The following is a 22,737-nucleotide window of genomic DNA, read 5'->3' on the forward strand; positions in this document are numbered from 1 at the left end:
TTGAGAAGTCGTTAAGATTATAATTCACTAAAGTCTTCAAACTTCTAATCAGATTAAACTTTAAATTTCACCATCATGGAACGTTTTGAAAAATGTTGATTTGAAGAACTTAAGATAGTTCAAAGATGCTAACCTGCCACCACAAGAAGGAGCAGGACTGTTGCAAGATCTGGAGCGAGTCCAAGTACCAGTACCGGTGGCATGGTTACAGGAACAACTACTCCAACCGCCCCATCCAGACCAGGCTCCGTTAGTGATACGACAACACTGACTGTCACAACTTCCCGTCATAATGGACGAACCTGGACAACCGCTGTTGGATATTTTGGTTAACATCACCAATGCATTGATATTTCAGCAAAGGAATCTTTGGCTTCATTAGACCAAGTCACAAAGCATTTAGTTTTTAATGATTGAGGTACCAATGATATTTTTCTGCGTAGAAACATTATTCAATGATCGAATCGTTAACGATGAATTTTACCGAACCTGCCACCACAGTATGGAGTAGGACTGTTGCAGGATCTGGAGCGAGTCCAAGTACCAGTACCAGTAACATGGTTACAGGAACAACTGCTCCAACCACCCCAGCCACCCCATCCTCCATTCCTTGCATAGCCTAGGTGATCATATCAGATATTTCGATTTCATCAAATGACCGTATATAGATAATCTGCTAATTATTTTGATTAGGTTTTTAGCTTTTCAGGGATAAGCTAAACAGTGATCCTATCACCTATATACTCAATTCAAACGTTTCCCAACCGATCTTTAATATTCAATTATCAACGGTTTTATAAAGACAGTTTGCAATGTATATGTTGGGATGATTTTAAATTAGGAGCAATAAAATTTGACATATCTACTGAGATTGGTTTGCACTTACATGATGGGGTCCTTCTTCGTCTTCTACGTCTTCTCCACGAGCCTACATCGACAACAAGGCAGAATAGAATTAACAAAATCCAAAGCCGCATCACCAATCAGGTACGATTAGCGATTGATAACCTCAAAGTTAAGAAATAAAACGTGCACTATTTTCGATAAACTGCTGATTAAATCTCCGAGCTGAGAAACTAATAAATGCTTTACTTTTAGTATTTGATGTGTAATCTATAGTCATGGTATACCCTAAGAACATGATCTTATCATGCCATTGTAGATCACAGACATTTCTTTGGATTCAACTTTCAAAATCCTGGATCACATGATACGAATTATATCATGAATAACGTTTTCTAGAACGTTCCTGGTATGGTTGTACTTGGGCGTGAGCTCAAGTTGTCTGTTGAGTAAAGTGAAAATAAAAACACACAGGAAATATCAGTCTGCTGACCCAATTACCTAATACTCTGATCAAATAGTTGGAAGTTGGAACTATGCTCTATCGTGTATCTCGTGACATTTTTTTGGCGTTAAGTTTCACCAGAAAAATTATTTAATCATAATTTGTAGTACCGAGCACTATAATAACTTAGCTATATTCAACTAAAGTGCACAAATTATCATTAGCATTTGAGGTGTTCTAATTTCTATGACAATATTTTGTCTAACAGATTAATCAATTAGCTTCAAGCATAAACCAATGAAAGCTCAGAATAATTTTTACTAATTAACAAATTATCGAGCATTTTTAAAACAGTATTTTCATTCCCACTGCCTTAATAGACTTTCCAGAAAATAGGTTATGAATTGAAATGTATTTGCAGCATTGTTTCGAACGCTCTTTTTGTGTCGCAGAAAAGGGCTATTTACTAGTTTCTACGAACAATGTTCACCTTTGTCGGGTAAACCGACACGTGTGCTACCCGAATTCAAGGTAATCAATGATCAAACAAGAGTGAGAAACGTGTAGGTGCTGAAAACAAAGTAAAACATCTGAGAAACATATTCCTAGATTCCCACAACTCCAAAAATTGATCTGCAATCTCATATTTCCAAATAAAATTGAATGCTACATAATCAATATTCCATTTATTCTTTCAACCTAAAAATCATAATTTACCCTTAAAATGTAATTTAGTTTACCCATTACTTAAGTTAAATAATGGTTTTTAAATACAAGCCCAAATTAATTACTCTCTTTTCTCTCTAACTATCCCGGTTCCTTGAGTCTTCTTAAAATAAGTCCACCCAAAATTAACCACCTTTTTTCCAATGGTCCACACGAAAATTAAAGCCGCTAGAAAAGCAACAAATATAGCTGCCAGAATGTCAATATTGTAAATCTCTACAGTAGTTTGTCGGCCGATCACTTCATTCCTCAAAAAGTTGAGATTCCCGAACTCCATTAGATGATTGCAATGAAAAACTAAATTATCTCCCGGTGTGGCTGGATTTAGTAAAACAGCAGAGGACCCAGCGTGCAGACTTTCAATGTACTTCTTTTGATTCTCTAACATTTGTGTAACCATCTGCTCCAATGCCTCATGAGAGAAATCTTCTTTCAGCAGCATCTCTCCAAAATGATTCCTTTTGACGAGAAGAGAGTTGAAATACTGGTCGGTGAACAGTGGAATGCACAACAAGGGTACTTTGTGAAGGACCGATTCGATCTTGGCATTGTTTCCACAGGAAGATACAAACAGCGATACAGTGGAGCTTGCTAGCAGCGCTCGCTGGGGGAGCCAGGATTTTGAGAGGACGTTTGCATGATTAGAGTATTCTACGTCACTGCGCACTATTATCACTGCATCATCTGATTTTTGTAGTGTCTCAAAGAATTCTTCCCCAAACATTGATTGGTAATGGTCGAGCGAAAAAGCTAAGGTTCCAAGATTTACGTAGATTATGTGCTTTCCTCGTTTCTTGGCTGATTCCACGAACTTTGATACGTCACTACCTAATGGTTCAGATGGATTCTTTAATCCTATTCCAGCTATGTTGAGAGAATTGGGCGCCCTTAAGTATGGAAAAGATAAAGCCGGATGATCGTTCACTAGATACAGCTGAGTCATATTATCCAAATCAGTCAGTCCAATCAACCCTTCTTCCGCCAAATACCCAGCCATAATGTTCATAATTCCAGGAACTAAATTAAAAACGAAACTTCCGAGCTCCACAAAGAGTTGAATTCTTTGCAAGAAAGTGGGAGGTATTGATCCCTGAATGTTGAGAAACTGTGAAGCCTCACTGGTTAGAAGTGCTGGAAGGTTCTGCTCATGTTTCGCTCTCTGCTGGTCCACCACAGATATTGCTGTCACCAAGGGTATGCTGTGTTTTCGTGCTATCACCGCGATAGGGTGGAAGATGGTTTCCTCTACAACAACCAGATCAAATTGTGTGTTTTCCATCATACCCATCATTTCAACCCCGAAGAAATAATCAAATCGTAGTTTTATTTGTTTGAGAGTTTCTCCTAAGATCACCGAGTTTCCTGTTATGCTCCTGCTGATAAGTTTATCAGAAGAACCATCCAAAGCACCTGATTTCACCGCAACTTCATTCAAGTACTTCAAACCTCTGATATCCTGAGAAATATTGGTCGGCACCAGATACCGGATATTCCTGGGCACCGGAATGTCTGGATCGTGAAGCAGAGCTAGGAAAGTCACATTATGTCCGGAATCAGCCAGAGTAGCTGCAATGTTTAGAAGGTAGGCGAAGTGTCCGCCTCTCCAGGGTGTTGTGACAAGGATGTTCTTTGTGAAGGAGCAAGTGGAGGAATGGTAGAGGGATAGCAGAAGTATTAATAGTGGCACCATCTTTCTAGGTAAAAGTAAATTTAATGTCAGTTCATGTAGAATTAGAATAATCCAAAAACGTATTCCTCCACAATAGATTGTCTCAATTCAATCTGGTTCATCGAGCTAAAACATGGCAAAATATAAATATTGGGGGGAAAATGCGTCGATAACTAATGCCATCGAGTGGTGAGAAATTAATATTCCACATCTAACCATAAATTAGATTAGAGTAATAAGATAAGAGAAATTTTGGTATACAATTACAGTTTAAGCACTTAACTGTTAAAATTAAAGCAAGTAATAAATCATAGTTATGTAAATGTAATACCTTATCGGACTTTATTTTAACAGACATTAATTGGACGCTGGATACCCTACCGTTCATTTTATCCGTTTATTCATCTCAATTCATCATCTATTTTCTGGAAAGTTTATCAACCCAGTTGAAATGATAATACTGATCAAATGATCAAATAGAACTGGTTGGAGAAACATTAATCAGTTTATTAGTTAAATAGGTAATAAGTTAATAGGTTGCACGTTACTGTGATTCTGGCCTTTCATTGGTCGATGCTGGAAGCTGATTGATTAATCTTTGTCATGCCTGTTAGACAAAATATTTTCATAGAAATTAGAATACTTATTCCTTAACTTCAGATTCGATTGACAATTTATCTATTTCTGTTGAATATAGCTCTTCCGAAATTACTATCATACTGTCATGGTAAGTGATTATAGTGCTCGGTACTACAAATGACTACAGCCTTATTTTCCTAGTGAAACTTAACTCCAAAAAACGTCACAACATACTCTGTATAGCATGATTCCAACCATTTGATCAGAGTATTCATTAATTGAATCAGCAGACTGATATTTCTAACGTTTTTTATTTTAACTTTACTCAAGGGACAATTTGAGATCCCACCCAAGTACAACAGGGTTATTGTAGAAAATGGTATTCATGGTATATTTTGTATTTTGAAATCATCATGTCACATGTGATTAAGGATCTTGAACTTTAAATCCAAAGAAATGTCTGTGATCTACAATTATGGCACGATAAAGGATCATCTTCGTAAAACCTTAATTTCATTAAATGACCATAAATACATTAATTAAATTATGTGTGTACAAAAATATCATCGGTGATACAGTTTTGCCCTCTGTAGAAACTAGAATATTTTTAATGGTATGTACATATAACAATTAATTGTTAGTAACCACGCTAGTAAAATGCTTATTATTTGTAAAGATATGTGAAATACATTGTACAAATTATTAAACGAATCTGTTTCATTTTATCTAAATGTTATGAGCTTGTGTAGTATATAATGCAGTAACACTTTTAATTATTAAATTGTATTTTTCTGACACAAATACTGGTGCCAGTTTGTTGGTTTTGGTTGAACTTAAAACTGATACATTATCCTAAAAAGAAGAGTTTCTATTAAACGCAACGTCAATATATGAGCACGCCGGAAGATGTGTTTATATGTTCATAAAAAACATATGTGTTTACATGTTTATAAAGAAACATATGTGTTTATATGTTCATAAAAAACATATGTCTATACAGTTTACAAAAAACATATGTTGCAAATCAATTCCTCGTCAGACCTGACGGTCTCCTACGTCAGAAGCCTAATTGAAGAAATGTGGTGTTTATAACCCGCTATACGGGCTCAGTGCACATCCATCAGCAGCTGTGAATTGATTTAAGTTGGTTGTTGAAAAGTGAGGTGCTTCACACAAGTACATCGAGTTAGAACTGTCTGTCTGTTGGTCAGTGGACCGGCCAGTTCCACACCACTTTAGCCTTACTTATCTTTATTTTATCTTTACTTTATTATTTGGCAGGAAAACAGGGTCAGCGTTAAAAGGACCGGTCGGGTGATTTAACAATTCGTCAGAATGTGCTCACCTGTGGCTCATGGTAGGCTGCGATGGTTTTTGTGCACCATTTCATTTACTTTCAGCCCTTTTTTGTTTGTCATAGTTAACAGATGTTACTTTCCTCGAGTTTGTCAATCAGCGATCAGAAACCATGACTAAAAAATTAATTTTCATTTTCCAATATCCACCAAATCGTAACTCCCTGGCACCCTCGTTCTCGCACCATTTGTTACTTCTCCTCCGATTCCCTGCACTGTACTATATATAGTAGCAGTAGTAGTGTAGTATAGTATATAGTAGTAGTAGTAGTGTAGTATATATAGGTAGTAGTATATAGTAGTAGTAGTAGTGTAGTATAGTATATAGTAGTAGTAGTAGTGTAGTATAGTATATAGTAGTAGTAGTAGTGTAGTATAGTATATAGTAGTAGTACTAGTAGTAGTGATATATAATATACAATAGTAGTGATATATCCCCGGCAATCCCTTTTCTAATTGTATAGACTATACTTAACCTTATTGTTACCAAACCCTTAAAGTAGAGGTACGCAAAAATCCAAATAATATCCTCTCATATATCCCCATCCGCGCTTGATCTAGCCTCTCGTAGAATGAATGAATAACAGAATCACACTTTATATCATGGGTACGACAAACCTTTAAATCTGTTAACCTAGTTACTGTCTGCACATGCTGGCTATAGACCGCTAAAATCCTGGGATGAGTAGCTTAGTAGATGATCTGAGCGTTCTATCAAGAAGAGCGGTATATTATAAAGTCAGGTGAAACATGTATCAGTATACTATACGTGAGCGGAGAATGCGTCGGTCAATCGGAAAGTCAGAAGACAGAATCATCACTTCGCAAAGTGAACATTTGGCTTTCCTTATTGTACGAGGTTTTGTTCCTGATTGACGGAACCGCAAAATTTCTTGCAATTAAATTTCAAAACTCTTGCATCTCTATGCTCGCTGTATTTCAAATCTTTCATTTGATTTGGTTCTCCCAGTCCTCTCATTTGATTGGTTCTCTCACTCCCAGTCCTCTCATTTGATTGGCTCTCGCACTCCTAGTCCTCTCATTTGATTGGTTCTCGCACTCCCATCTCTCTCCGCTCATTGGCTAATGAACTTACAATTACCCGACTCGTCCCCCGTTCAGAAGTACCACCTCTGATACAAAAAACGTGTAACCAAAGTTACCGTCCATAATTCGATTAAGTTTCCACTCGGACGGAATTGGGATTGAGCGCAGTCCCTACATCTGTAATTTGTTGTAATAAGATGACGTTATAGGGGCAGTGATCATCCTTTACATTGGTAGTGGAGTGTGAAGTATCTATTTTTAGTCGTTATATGAATTATTATGTCATGATTTTTGATGGTTCGATCTGAATTCTAAATAGATTAAAACGACATTTACTTTTTATCACAAATATAACATTTGTAAAATACCTGCATCGTTTACGATGGTACGTTTTTGTTGGTTTCTACAAGTCGTGCACCACTCGAATATCAGGAGGTCAAGTCAGTTTAACACATTTGTATTCCTGGTGTGAGGTTTTAAGATTAATTTGTCATCTTAAACTTTATATATAAAATCCAGACAGCCAGCTCTGTGTGGTTGTTTGAGATTCGTAGTCAGACAGAGTTTCTACACAAGTTCCGAGTTGTTTTCACTTACTGAAATAAACGGAGTAAATAGTCTTAAAGGAGTAGTGTTCATGGTAGCCTAGAGTCTGGACTCTGGACTCTTGAAAGTCATCTTTAAAATCAATATGTTGACAATGTCAAAGTACTTACAACTATTACCAACAATGCTTATCTCCGCAGTCTTAAAAATGCAGTACAATATTGCAGTTTTGGGGGTGATTTCATCTTTTAGCAAGCTGCATATATATATACTTTATATACTTGCAAATTGAGTAGCAGCGTGTTGCTTTAGAGTAGTACTGGTCCAACTAGGACTTGTGGAATTGTGTATAGCACATACGTCACCAGACATCATTTAGAGACAACTTTATCAAGTAAAGAGAGAGAGACTATTAAATGTGATCGCTGCAGGTAACCTGTAGTACTTTTAAATTAATTCTCCTGGACAATTCTAGTCCCACGTACAACGTACGTGTATTTTTAATAATTCGATATATTATATTTATATGTTTTTAAATATTTATACACCTCGAGCATATTCAATTTATTGAGTTAACCTCAATACTGCTTGGGGTGCAAGCTCCTTGTCTTGCTGAGTTAATATACATAGTTAATATACAGTTAAACAAACATTTGGCTTCCTAATTATGTCACATAAATTTCGGAGAAAATTTTTTTTTTCAGCTGTTCTCTTTTTCCGCGATAAATTTCTGCACTGCAGCACCCCCATACCCACCCCTCTACCCAACAATACCTCTGAACCACTGCGCACGTGCCCCCGGTTATATTAACAATAGACCAGCCCAGCAACTGTTCTCTCCTTATGCATTTAAGCTATTGTTTGTGATACGTCATAAAGGGAGGAGGTAAAGTTGAGATACTGTACAGAGAGACATGTGTAGTATATAGCGCGTTACAACCTGACCGAGCAGATCAAACCGGTTGTTAGATGACTACAATAGGATGTATCCTTGTGTTCAAGTTCAGTTGTTTTATTTGAGATTGACATTTTACTCCTTCTGGTGACGATTGTATTGCAACATATTGCTCCTTGCAGAGATAGTAGCAACGTTAATGCAAAGTGTTAGATTACACCATACCAACTAGCCAAGGGCCCAATATGAATAATGCCTCCTCCAAGTTCTGCAGAATCCTTATCCGCCCTACTGAAAAGTTCTTTCTGGACTGTTCTATGACGAAATTTCAGCAAGTTTCTTATCATACCCGCTGGCTCCACCTCGCACAGTTTATGTACCTTCTCATGAATCATGTGCTAACTTGGTACTGGATGTCTGACAGTAACGTGTTTGATAACTTGTGTGATACTGTCCTGCTTTTACCATTACCATCATTTCTTTCAATTATATTTTTGTCTTTTTTAGTTTTACGATTTTCTCCCCATTTTTGACTTAGTCGCGTATAGGAATTAGGATTTGTGTTATTTTGCTTGGACAGAACATATATCATGTTCAATCATGCAAAATAACACAAATCCTAATTCCTATACGCGACTAAGTCAAAAATGGGGAGAAAATCGTAAAACTAGGGAATGAAATTTTGAGGGGTGCACCCCTCAAAATTTCATTCCCTACCAAGTTTACAAATATTTTTTGGATCAGAGTCCGGGCCAGGGTTGGGACTGGGGAATTGAGTTAGGGTTAAGAGTTATTAAAGCTTTAAAGCAATTAATATGACCGACTCGTACCTTTAATTTTACTTTTAGTTTATCTCAGTTCATCAGCCCATTCCTAATTAATTGCAGCTCACTGCTGTTATAAGGATGCCCACTTATTTTGTGGAGAATCTATGTTGATTCCGGAGAAAAGCTTTGATATTATTTCGATGAATATTCTCAAAGAATTATCCTCAAAAGGTTTAATTGGACAGATTTTGGATTGAGAAAAGTTGTATGTGGTCTGAATCCCGAACAGGTTTTAGAAAGGTCCACGAAAATCAATTAAGCCATAAAAGTTCTGGGAAACCTTTAAATTGGGTGACCGGATATAAGACATTCATGTTAGGGGTTTGTTTAGTGTTCATGGGTTATGGTACTAGGGTTGGGATAAAGTAAGGTATGGCTAGGTTAAACAGATTAGAGTATCGAGATGTAAAACGAAGGGTTACAGATATTGTGTTCTCTCAGTTTCGATCATTACAGCACTTGCAAAGATTGCAAAATCCATTTCGACTTCACATCACGAGATTAATGAGCCCTATATACGTTTCACTCCCTAAATGAATGAAGACTGTGTCGGTTATATATTATGTAATACACCAGGGCTCTCTCTCTCTTTCTCTGAACCCGGCCAACACAAAACAATATTCTCACGCCCTCAATTAATCTGCAGGGCTCGTAAACACGTTCATCTCTCTCTCTACCTCTCTCTACCTCCCGATCCCCTCGCTCAACATCTTTTGTTAATAAGCTGCTGTTTAACCTGCATTTGTAGGAGGGAAGATTACCATATTAGTGCAATCCTTTGCAAATTCAGAATAATATTGTGGACAGCATATTCTTTTTGATCGGTTGAATTTTGATGGTTTTAGTGATTTTTGATATGAAGATCACGCGTGGCTTTGCTTTGCATGTACGGTTGATCATTGATCAAGTAAAGGTACTGTAAGTGCGCCTGAGTAGGTATGTTAGTATGTATGTACTTTTCAAGCTACTTTATCTTATTGAATCTCTTTTCAAACAGTACGCACACTCAGGATTACACAATCGAATGATCACAAATGAGTTTCAAGTCTCCCCAAAAGGGTACTGTGGAAATCTTATATAAGCTATTGTGCGCCCTTCAGGATTTACTGAATTTCAGTCTACCTTATTAAGCATACCAGTAAGTTTAAGAATTTTCATTTTCTACTCTACTGTTAAAAACGCAATAATCTTGATTGCGCAATCTGGTGACTACATCACATGTGATCTCACAGCGTACACACTAATGTTACAGCTAAGTAAATACCTATATAATACACTATATAGAGTCTGTGAGATATGGACACAATCTCATTATACATTGGTGGGAGCTACCTACCTCCTCAGCTGTTATAATATATCAGAGTAGCAACAGTTTTTGGATCGCTCGCTGGTTGCTGGTGTGTTGGTGGTACTGGCTTGCTGCTTGTGTGTATCTGTTCATGTTGCGTTTGCTTGACTGCCAACTGTGTGAGAGTATTCCAGGTAAGAGTAAGTGTAACTTACCAGGTTGCGCTCACTACACATTTTTTGCCACTCGTGCTATAGTGGATGTTCCTAGTTTTCAATGCTAAACAATGAAATCAAGAATACTGTTAGACTTGAAGTGCACCCCTTTATTTTTACCGAGCTCAACAACTTTTCCCCGTTTTCGTATATTACTGGATCACAGCATTGCACACCCATCCTTACTAAGTTACTATGACATGTAGTATTATTGAGAAATGCAAATATTCAGATTGTTTCTCGACAAACAAAAAGCCTTCCATGTCTCTATACTGCTCGTAGCTGTAAGACTCCTTGGTTCACTTAAATTATTCGTTACATCATACAATTAAATATAGTAGTGTTGAAAGTATACTAAATACTTAACGTTTAACCATATAATATAAGCATATGAGTTATAACTTATATCTCATACTTGATACTTCAACTTTTGATTACGAATATGGTCAATAAGTATGTTCAAAACGACATGACTCCAGCATATGTGTGTGTTCATGGCAACAATAAGAACTCATGTGCCATGACTCTGTCATTTCTTGAGCATATTCTGTCTTTTACGTCGCCGTTAGTAACCGTTGATTAAAACCCGGTCAGAATACTTGAAGTGGTCGTGAGGAGAGGTTTAGCAACCTTTTAGTTGTACCAGACTAGTAGTTTATAATTGGTTATATGAAGGATGTCTTTCATCTTGAAAAACTCTGGATAGAAATATGACACAGTTTCATAGCCGCATAGAATTTCAGATATCGACATCTGATCTAATATTCTGGGCACACTTTCAGAAGTGATTATACCCCTGATATATAATAGTTCAAACTTCAAACTGAGGATCCTCGAGCTTTTCTTTTTCATAGTTACATGACGTCAGGTGGTGTGGTGATAATCTTTGTAATTTGTATATTATACAGGAAGAGCGTCAGACTGCGAGACAGATATTGAAAACCTTATCTTGAGACTAACACGAGAGTAACTCGTCAGGTGCCCAAACTAAGATGATTCATTATCAGTATTATACTCAGCAGCATTCCTGTTCAAGAATATCATGAAGGATTCTTTATTGAGCATACATGAGGAATATTAGATGAGTATGGCGAATAAAACTAATAAAGCTCGCAAAATGTTTCCCACGTTAGTATGCTTCTTCTTCTACTTGTTGTATATTTCTCGAATTTTAATTGAAGATCAGGCTTTGTGAATTCTTACTGGGCCTGTAGAGAGATACCATCCTAATTACATGTAGTATTCTGCAGATCCCAAGGTGTTATATAGCTTACCATAGTGGCCGAAAATAGGAGTCGATAGTGTTCTTCAATACTTTATGGTGCTGAACTGAATCGCATTCATTGAAAGAAATGGAAACATGGGAGCGTAGTCGATTTAAACTTGTTATCTTGTGAAAGGTAGTTGACGGAATATCATAAAGAATGGCCAGTTCTTAGGTCTCAAAGATTTTCGAATTTGTATTCTCAAACAACCTCTGCAATCTGCATCAGTCGTTTTAATCCGCCTATTAAGTCAGTCATTGTATTTCCAGCTATTCTAGTAGAACAAAGAGCAAAGTTTGCATTTTGCTGATTTTGCAAGTTGCAACCCGGCATTGTCAACTTTTCCCATCACTCCTATAGATCATCAGTATTTCTAGATTAATCTTTCCACTGGGTAATCTTATACAACTCTATTCAGTAATAATTTCAATAGCCATCTTTACATGCCATATTAACCATTTTTTACCAAATAACTTCTGTGACGTATTAAGCAAAACGTATCACTATCACGATGAGCTTATAGTTGTGTTTTGACATGTTATAGACTATAGAGCCAGCAAAATATTTTGGACGGCATTGTTTACGTGTTAACCGTACTCGATGATATTATAATGACCGTTAAAATGTGGCGGTTTTTCGGGCACCCCCTATTTTTACCGGCCAATATTTTTAACGGTCATAATTTAAGCCGCCATGATATTAATAGCATGGTGGGTTAAATTATGGAAATTGAGCTAATTATATTTATTATCTTGAATTTATGATGTGAAAAATTTGGGTTTTTAAAACTTGATTCTCCGATTCTTAAAAATAATCAATTAAGGCGAATTGTGTTTGGAAATTTTGTTGAACCAACACAACAAATTAAGCACAATCAAGACAATGAGTGATCCCTTCCCCGGATTTAGTGATACTATTGAACCACTCCTCGGAATCCGTCCCAGCATTGCTCCGATCACCACTGTCACCGATAACACTCGTGATAAATAAATCTTATATATAATATTATATATTATATTAATGATATAAGCTACCTGCTCTCCTGGCGGACCGTGGTGTATCGGAGACCGGTCTATCATACCTGGAATATATGCTCTTATTGATGCATGTTGTGTTGTAATTTGCTTCTTAGCTGCTAATCGTACGCCGTATATTTCTCTACTTCGACGGTTGTCGATGTTAGTTGTATTGAGCTGAGTTAGACGCGGTCGTCGCGCCGGTGACTGCGGCTAACTAATACTTTGGCCATTTTTGGTGATATCGGTTTAACTGCAACTCTATGATTACTGGGCGGCGCTCAGCCTGTCATTCCACCGAATCTCTATTCGGTTTGATTATGAACACAATTATAGCCTGAGGTCCCCAGTTAACTCTATGAGGCCCGTAAAAGAAATGACTCCCCATTTCACCCAATCCTTCAAACTCACCTCCTCGACTCGCTAACGTTCTACACCGGCCTCACTTTATGCGAGTACAGGCTTACACAAAAAATACACTCGTGTATTTGGCTGAAACTGTTTAGTAGCCTGTTCTACTGACCTCAATATTGGATCCATTAGCTAACACCACACCTACTTATCATGAAGATATTACACTTATTTCATATTTGTCTGTCATCATTGAACTCTGCTAGAATTGTCAAGTCTTGCTACTCATCGCGAAATTTGATTTCACGAGAAATTTTGTTTTGCGATTCAATTTCAGCTTCATATTACGTTTTTTTTTTCTGTTTAAAACTGAGTTGAATTCTGTATTTGTGATTTGATATTGTGATATTTTCTTTTGCTTTCAGCGCTTGCTTTCTCAAATCGTGGCTGTTGTTACGGGTTGTTTTACAGTCATACTCTTACTCACGTCATTCTTTTATACCACGACCGCGAATAGCAGGCCTCTTAATTATTAGATTTCAGCGTAATTTAATTGTAACGTCAAGCGGCATTTTTCTCAACCGGGGCATATAGACCCAATAATATCTAGTGCTTCTGCAATACTGATATGTCTGGTCCGCTCTAGAATTAAAATAAACATGACATTATCAATAATAATAACAAGTTTAACGCCTCCTATTCATACAAAGGAGTCACAGGACTTAAAAGTTAAAAGTCATGTTCTAAGTCTCTTCTGAGTCTCTTCTAATTCATTCCCCTTCAATTCGTACCCTGAGTTTCATTTTTAACTGTTTTTATTCATCAGGGTTCTGAATTTACGCTTTGAATTTTTATAAAAGTTGAATTGGATTTAAGGAAAAATTCAAAAACTTAACTAATAAATTGATAGGCCAAAACATTTTGGCTTGAAATTTTTGATGATCATTACTTTGCAATATGTTTGTTTTACGGTATTTCTTATTGTAGATAGATGTTATATAAACTATTCTGGCGATTCTCCTTCACATGGCAGATTAGCAATAGCATGGCCATAAGCCGATAGTATAAAATAGAATATACACTGCATCACTAAAGAATAGTATGTTCAACGACGTCTATTCATGAAGAGTCGTCAAATTGAATTGAAAAGTTCCTCCCGGGAAGCCAGGACTGTTTTGACGAAGCAGAACTTTTAAATAACAATTAACACGTTGAACTTGAAGATCCGTAAAAGTTGCATTGGGTAGTGACTTGACTAAAATTATTGGTGATAATAATTTTGTACCAATGTTTTGGGCTTGCTAATTTTAAAATTTTACAGTCGACATCAATTTGGCGACTTCTCCGTCACAAGGCAGATTGTTACAGGGTGGCATAGATACTATATATGGTAGTATAATGTATGATATACCTAGTATAGGGTATACTATATCAGGGTGTGTCATTTAGAAGGCCAGATATCTGATAAGGTAGTAGTGTGATGACATGTAGTTGTCTACGTTCACGTCTATTACTAGACGTAATTCTTACATATATAGTCTGAGGTCTGTTTCTTAGATTAGAATGGAATGAAAAAGCGCAAATTATAAGCAACCGGAATTTATCATGCCTACAATAGTTTATTTTTAGTATTCCCTTCATCAGTAATTGATGAGCCTGACGCTGCTGAAGATATGTATGAGTAATGTTTGTTTTGACATGTGACATAAAGTCGTGGATTTGGCAGGAAGCTTCTAGAACTTCTGGAAGCTTCCTCCCCGGTGTAGTAACCACTACGAAGTCTTTAAAGTAGCTTCATATTGTTCGTATCCGGTTTCATCCCCACAACCACAATCCGGCATCAAAGCTACAATTACAAGATGAAGATAACTCCGATCATGATCTTAAGGCTTCCATAGACTCCGTCTAGCTTACTGCAGCCTCCGATCCTGTCACGTATCTGTCATGATACTATGATATATCCATCACAGAGCCCAGATATCATTTGAAATGTTGCGTGTTGTGGAGCTGTTTACGTTACCGGACATTTAAACTTGATGGCTTATTTAGGGCATTTAGGCGCGTCAAATATGCCGGGATGATTTAACGTGGGGAATTTTACTTTGAAGTTTTGAAATTGTTGCAGTCGGGGATGGGATATTGATATGATCACTGATCAGTTATCAGTTCTAGTCTGTATTTCGTGTTCTGACAGGTCGATAATATTTGGGATATTGGTGGTGATTGTCAGGTGTTATCAGGAGTTACTGTCGTTCTTAGTGACCAAATAGATGTCTATTACGAAGCTCAGTTTAGCTGAGATCTGGGAGTACAACTACTGACAAGATTAGTCTGGTTAGTGATTACCAATGGGAATTGGGAATGCTAGTGAAATCTTTATGCGGAGTAACTTTTTAAGTTATGACTTATGTAGTAATGACTAGTAAGATACTTGCTAGGTGCATGTCTTCATTTCACCACAGGTGACGTGGAAATTTAACCCAAACCATCACCCTTAGTCTAACACCTAAAATCCCAACACTTATCCTGAAACGCCTAGATCTTGGCCATATCAGGGAAGGGGCGGTCAAAAGTTTAACTAGGCAATATGAAACGTCAACTGATTAATTTAGAAGGATACAATTTCTGTAATTTACTGTGGTGGACGCCAAAATTTCTGAAACCCGACATAAACTGTTTAATAATTTGAAATTCCACGGAAAAGGTTACAAAAATTTTGCGAATTATACTCACACATTCGTTACAACTCAATTTGTTGAGACTGGAGACAGCGGGTAACCAGTTGAGTCTATTCCTGATTTAAACGTGATATGAGTTTGCAGGGAGTTTGCAGCACTGAACAATGAACATGCTGTCAATTCTTACTGATAACGAAGGTGTAAACTGTAAATCCGGCTCACAACCCGTGATCCCGAATATATCATGACCGACATGTCATGACTGCACTATAAAGTGGTAATGGTTATTTTGGAAGTTGACTCCCCCAACCCTTTACATCTCTAGCCTTTAGTTTAGAAACTGTGTTACAGGATCAAATTATTACATTTCCACCGTTTGGGGCCTACCTTACCAGCCGTGCGCCAATCAATTATCCAACTTCTGATCATGTGACCATCTCCAGCCAGTGAATAAGGATCAGTGGTTGCACGTGTGTTGTCATGGTAAGGTCACGAGTTAGCCACCTGATCCTAGATCATTATCAGCTGGCGTTGGGACTCGGTATCGGGTTCCAGTAAATACGATTTAGTCCCGCGTCCCTGGTGATCTGACTGTAGTGTAACTAGGTTCCTTTCTCCTTGTACCACAACGAGGCGCTGTCAGAGTGTATTTCAAATACTTCCACGAATATTCCTCAAATTACAGGCCCCCATTAACAATCTTTCAACATCATCAATTCGGAGAAACAAGCTGTTTTCTCCCGAACCACACGTACGAAGGTGCATCTCTAAATTACACTCGTGTACCAGATGTGCAATCTGTTGTCCTTGGATCAAACCACTCTCAAGCTCTCTCTCTCCGCTTAAGTCATACGTTCTTTTACTGCTGTAGTTTTGTTGCTGGTAAGGGTGCTAGAGTGCTAGGCTTTACGTGTTGTTGCTATTGGTCCATTCATTAGTGGTGTACATAAATTAGTTATTGTAGGGTTGCAGTTTTCTGTGTGGTATAGATCGTTGTTGAGACTCGACTAGTCTGCTTTAAGGAAACTACTTTGCAATGATTCAATGCTGCTTAGTGCTTTAGTGCTTTATGTTAATGTACTCATAGTCATAGTTAGAATCAGCGCTTAAACATTGTTATTTTGTGACAATTTTGTAATCTTTTTATGATTAACATGCTGCTATTACTTGTAGCTTTCTTATTTTGGTAATTTTGCAATAATACAGTTTATCATGTTTTAAATCTTCAGTAGGTTTCTAAAATCATGAAATCATGACAATCGCGGAGACGGTGGCTGACGTTGCTGACAGTCATAAAGATCATTAAGAATCTTTTTAAGTCGAAACTGTCAAAGAGCACCCTTTAAGGTTTCCAACAATTACTCGCAGGAAGACAATTGAACAAATAGCCGTGAGTATCAAATATTGATAAAAGCGTGGGAATGTCACGAATTTGCACGTGTAAATTACATCGCGCGCCATGGCAACGCTGGCAACAAGCTTCGTGCGTGTGAATTTTACTCATTTTTACTCAAATCACATACCGTATACTTCGTTAATATGGCGGTTAACATTGCTGCGTTTAACACTGATTCTTTAGTAACAGCCAGCCCATACCACATTCCTGGATATGGGGGCTACATTCCACAAAGGAAGTACAAGATTGGGGGCACCTTTAGCAAGACAACTCACGAAATTCTCACAGACAAGGACAACAGTTCCGGAAACTTGGTTCTTTGCAAGATTGAGCCGGTAAAAGAGAAAACTCCTCAATACCGAAGCAACTTGGTTCCCGGATACACTGGCTACATTCCTAAAGGAGAGCACTGGTTCGGACTACCCTACGTTACGGCATGCAGCTACGCTAAGGGGGACCACCACAATTCACTCACTACTCAAGCTAAGGAGAGACAGCGAATCTTGGAAAACAGGCTTCGCGCCGTACCTTTAAATCCGGTCAATTGTTCAGCTGACGCTTTTGTCAGCAAAAAGAACTCATACAGGACGCACACGATCGACTATCACATCTCCGGCTACACTGGATTTCTTCCCATGTCTCGAAACAAGATCTCTATGGGTTACCCCTCAATGACGAAGCAGGCCATAGCTGACTACCGTGAGAAGGAGCGCCAGCAAGCTGCGATGAAAAGCCACGTCCCCTTCCTCGGAAAACCGGCGGAGAAGCCGGTGCTAAACCGAAAAGTCCTTTATCCTGCGGACAGCGGGATGGTGCCCCACTACACTGGCCATATCCCCGGCGAAAAGTTTACGTATGGGAACACCTTCGGGACGAGCACCAATGTGGCTCTCAAGACTATGCACAACCAGACTGCTAAGTAGGAGCTGTCATCAATCCGCTGATTATTGATGTAATTACTTGTCATTAATATTTACAATATTTCATATTATTAATATTATTACAATAACTACCGCATATGTCAGTGTTGTTGATTGATTTAAATCAGCAAAGCTCTGATCTTAAAATGATCGAACCGGTAGTTGCATCCCTTTCAGTTTTTACTTTTTACATACAAAACTGATGGATGTAATCTAGCTTTCCGTCAAATTTGCACTTATCAGTATTGGCAAAATTATGATGAAATTAGAGTCAAGTATCCTGCCAGAGTTCAACACGTACCATCCATTTCCAAACAATAATTTGTACACTAATTTTAATTCAGTTATTTGTTATTATTTGGAAATTTTGCCATTTGAGATGAGGTTTTGCGAGCTTCTGCACGAGCAGTAGCTGAGACAAACCAATTTTAATGATTGATTGCAACAGATGCTGATTGCTGATTACTTTAATTACCGGTTTAATCAAGAATACTGCGTTTTTAGGGCATGTTTGACGTCATTCGTTTGACAGAGAAATGTTGTTATACAGTAGGATCGGCAATTGATTAATTCTCAGTATGTCAAAACGCGTCCTTTGAACTTTATTGCTGCGTGAGGTAATGTTTGATTTGTCACAATTTTAATGCTCCGTAATACTCGCTACCACTTTGAAATGTTGCTATACGCAACGTGGGCGATCAAGAAATTATGTTCTAGTTTAGAGTATAGTAGTCTTCTGAATTTTCACAGGGGAAATAGCGATATATGCTTCGTGGGTGATTTAAATTTAGCGTTAGAACTTTGAATGTTGTAAGTTATTTAGAAAATAGAAAATACTCCGAGTTTTCTAGCCGGCTTAGGGGCAACAACAACTGACCTTAGAGGTTCAAACCATATTTTAGGAAAGGTTCCAGAAGATCAAAATTAATATGATCAATCAGACCTTCTTTGGTTGTTGCATTCAAATCAAGTTCCTGGTAGATTGAGAATCTTAAGAACCGTCTTCCTTCCCTGGACTTCAGTCATTCTAGAACCACTGCCGGGATATCACCTGATCCAGCGCCTTAGTTAACCTATGTGAATATATTCATTGTTTTTACTACCACATCTTCCGGCCCACCGTCGACCTGCAACGACCCTGGCCAATGAGAATAAGTTAAGCTGGCAACGTGCCAGTCAAAACACATCCTGCTCGTCAGGTGACCGGCAACATGCTCAGAACATTCGGCGCTGTTTTGAACGAAGGCACTTGACACATACTTGGGTAAAGTGCACTATGCAGTATTACGAGTTTCTCAAAGTGTACGGTACCTGCAATTTACCTTGATTTTCGCTGGGTTTTTCGGGGTGATTCTCTGCAGTGCAAGGCTCTACCAATGGAGGCATAAACGGTATACAAACGCGACGCTGATTTTATCTTTAACTTCGTTAGACGTTGTATGAGCATTTTTAGCTTTTTTTGTAGAGTGATTTAACATATCAGCTCAGCAATAATATACATTAGTTCGGCAATCAGCTGAAAATAATAAAATGGCTCGTCCGCAGCCTTTGTATCTATTTCTGTGCCTCTTGCTACGTTATTTGTGGCTGGGGATCTATTCGTTTCTCTGACCACTTAGACGTATTTCTAATTTTCTTAACACTGAAACAGTCTAATATTTGTGGTTTATTATGATATAGGAAAACCATAATTTGAAGCTCCGCCAAACGCAATTAAGCCTTGATTAGGTGAATTGATTGTTAATTTGGTGGAACGCGCAGTGTTGATTGGCCACATCAGGATAATAGCAAACTATTGTATGCTTACATCAGTAGTCGGGGAATTTGTGTGTTTCTGATGAGCATAACTGCACACTAGATGTGAAGTTTTACGTGTTTTGGTCACAAGTCGAGTAATATAAAACCACTCAGTTTTAACTTTTAATCGTTATCTAACTTAATTTAATTTCCCCCGCATACTTTTCGGTTTACTTAAATTGCTTCGACTTTTAAAACCTGCTGATTAGTTTGGTAAATTTCACTGTACCACATATTGTGATCAGTTTGTGACACTTACCTTTATTTACCTTTAAAGTTGTTTTTGCGGTATAATAGAAAGTTCTCGTGGTGGACGTGGCTCATTTACTTTAGGACGGTAGACCAATTAGTATCTTATTAAATGTCATCTTACAAGTAGCCTGATGATTCAAATAGGGCGGACCATTCTAAATTGCATACCATATTGGTCCCCTTTATTAACATCTATTAGTTTCATTGATCTCCAGGACATGATTGCATGAAATCCATCAGAAGTCTGTTTTCTATACCATAAACTGTTCTTTATAACGTTAACGCTAACAAATCGTGCCAAATATTTACCATAACGTTTGAACTTTGAAAGCCACGTCGAGGAGCTTGACCCGTTATAACCCTCACAGAAAAGTGAGGGTCACCGTCAGTCACCTCCGTGGAAGGTTAAATGCTAAAACGGTAGCTCGTTTAAGACGTTGACCATATACCCACTGTCCAATCACAAGCTCTTACTTACACCACGTGACTTGATACCGTTTTATTACAATCTCATTTAACACCACGTGACCCTGTCCAGCTGTCGGCCGATCCCGCAAGATTTTTTTGCTTATATTTAACATGATATAAAACCGATTTGTGATTGAACCGCTGGTTTACAAGGTAATCGCGTGACTCGCACGGTCACAGTCAGATGACATAGTGCAATTAAAACCTGTCTATTTCTTGAGAGGGACCTGACTCCTGAACGTCTTCTCACATAAAATTCGTATTAAATATCCAAGCTTCCTCGCTGGCACCCACTCTTAGACAGCTTGACACATTAAGTTAATGAGGATCACCCTGGATCGTAGCACTAGCTCGCGGTTTAACCATTAAATTAAAACTATTTGCTCCACCATCGTGATATATGCATATGTTTATTAATATTAACTCTAAATTTAACCGTCCAGATTTTGAGGTTTACGTACGGCTTGTTTCTGAGATGTCCGTTAAATAAGTCGAACTATCTTTGATCTTATACTGGGAATTTCATTCAGTTATAGCGAAGGTGACCATTTATTCTCAGTAATGTGCGACTGCTCTTTTATTAATAAAGAGTTCATCAAAGACGTAAAGTATAATATAACTTTTACTTAATTTGTCCCCATGCTCTCTTCGTACCAGTTACTGTTTCAGCACGTTCCATTATGTAATATAGTAGACCTTAGGTATTTATCCAGTTTTACAACTGCTCCGTTCATCCTTGACTCTACCTAGTGACTCTACCTAGTGACTCTACCTAGTGACTCTACCTACTGGTTACCTACTGACTACATCCTGACTACATCCTGACTACATCTTAATAACATGATGATTTAGGGGAATTGATCCAGCTGAAACGTTTTCCTTGATGCCTATTAAAACAGGAAGCATCTTTTGCCACTTTCAGTTTAATTAATAAAGAATCCTGATTTGGCCTAAGAGTTAAGATAGCCAAATATTAAAAATGATAGCCGGATTCGATTGTTGTCCTGCAGTTTTGCATTTATGACGCTGATTAGATCAAAGAGAAGCTCTTTAAAATATTATCCTGTTAAGGCCTCTTTACTCTATAATAATAAATATATAGAACATAGACCATTTCTTGATCTTCTCGGTAACTTTTGTATTTGGCTTGAAAATTCCATTCATCTTATGTTCTCTCTTTCCTCACATTTCTGGCTCTACCTAGGTTCCTGGGAAATCCCTGGCCTAAACTATAAGTATTGATAATCACATTTTTAGTAAGAATTGATTTATACATTTTGGAGGAAATTATGTTAGAGATTGTGAGCGACAAATGAAGCTCCTATTACACCAAAATCTCACTGAGATTTGTATTTGTAATACCTATTTGGTGAATTGTGTTCACAGAAAGCGAACTAAAATTCATTTCTGTTCATATCGAAGGGAATTACTGATCTCTTCACAGCTATAATTGTATGAGGTGTACTTTTTTATGATTTTAAGTTTTACAATTTGTTCTTATTTGTTCGTATACAACCGGGTCTCGGGGAAACTATGAGTATGACCTTTTATAGCTTAATCAAAATATTGGCAATTTGTTTCCTTGAAATGGTTTTCCTTCTGCACAACGTCTTGAACCTTAAAATAGTACATAGACAGTAGACACTAAGGAATATTTTGTGGTCAAAATTTGTCGTTACAAATTTGACGAGATTACAGCATGCTGATCTAAAAATATACAGTCTTCTCAGTAGCTTTTTGATCACGCTGGAAGGGGATTTTATGACATAAATTACCCAAGTTATCGTCCCTTAAAGGACGACGCCCTAGCAATACTTTTTATGCATCAAATCATGCTTTCAGTTTCGAAAGGAACCAAATTTCAACACTCAAGAAGATGTATGATGTTGTAGGAAGTAATTCTTGATTAGATTAAAACGTGGGGCCTGGGCACATTGCAAATTTATTTTATTACAACGTAAAATATTCATCTCAGAAAATCCCACTTTAACATGCAACATCCAAGAAGAGTCACGGACATCTAGGAATATGTGAATATCATACTGGAATAATTATTATAACCATGACCTGACAAAGACGGGGTCACGTGAGGGAGGGAAGTAACTTAACACTGTCCTGCGGAGGGCTGCGTGATCGGTCATGTGACGTCTCACAGAGTT

General features: G+C 37.7%; 3 protein-coding genes and 1 long non-coding RNA gene across 4 annotated transcripts in view; 2 read left to right on the forward strand and 2 right to left on the reverse strand.

Annotated features, from left to right (window-relative positions):
- Window positions 1-22,737, forward strand: part of LOC134822372 (innexin inx2-like) — a 65,574-nt gene that overhangs the window by 20,573 nt on the left and 22,264 nt on the right. The window lies entirely within an intron of this gene.
- LOC134822373 (uncharacterized) lies at window positions 161-1,080 on the reverse strand. The gene is made up of 3 exons (XR_010161177.1): window positions 887-1,080; window positions 490-619; window positions 161-313 (listed from the first exon to the last, which is right to left on the reverse strand). It is a non-coding gene; the product is annotated as an uncharacterized LOC134822373 (long non-coding RNA).
- Window positions 1,861-3,704, reverse strand: LOC134822151 (UDP-glucuronosyltransferase 3A2-like). Its single transcript, XM_063833059.1, has one exon. The coding sequence runs from the start codon at window positions 3,702-3,704 to the stop codon at window positions 2,076-2,078; it is 1,629 nt and encodes a 542-aa protein (XP_063689129.1). The 3' UTR covers window positions 1,861-2,075.
- On the forward strand, window positions 17,231-18,160 carry LOC134821982 (ciliary microtubule inner protein 2B-like). Its single transcript, XM_063832815.1, has one exon. It carries the CDS (start codon window positions 17,285-17,287, stop codon window positions 18,062-18,064), a length of 780 nt encoding a protein of 259 aa, XP_063688885.1. The 5' UTR covers window positions 17,231-17,284; the 3' UTR covers window positions 18,065-18,160.

The sequence above is a fragment of the Bolinopsis microptera genome, chromosome 10 (genome assembly GCF_026151205.1).
Source record: "Bolinopsis microptera isolate Bmic1 chromosome 10, MBARI_Bmic_1.0, whole genome shotgun sequence".
Lineage (NCBI taxonomy): Eukaryota > Metazoa > Ctenophora > Tentaculata > Lobata > Bolinopsidae > Bolinopsis > Bolinopsis microptera.

Bases quoted from the DNA above. Each gene is read 5' to 3' on its own strand.
- LOC134822151 (XM_063833059.1), bottom strand. From the start codon at position 3,704: ATGGTGCCACTATTAATACTTCTGCTATCCCTCTACCATTCCTCCACT.
- LOC134821982 (XM_063832815.1), top strand. From the start codon at position 17,285: ATGGCGGTTAACATTGCTGCGTTTAACACTGATTCTTTAGTAACAGCC.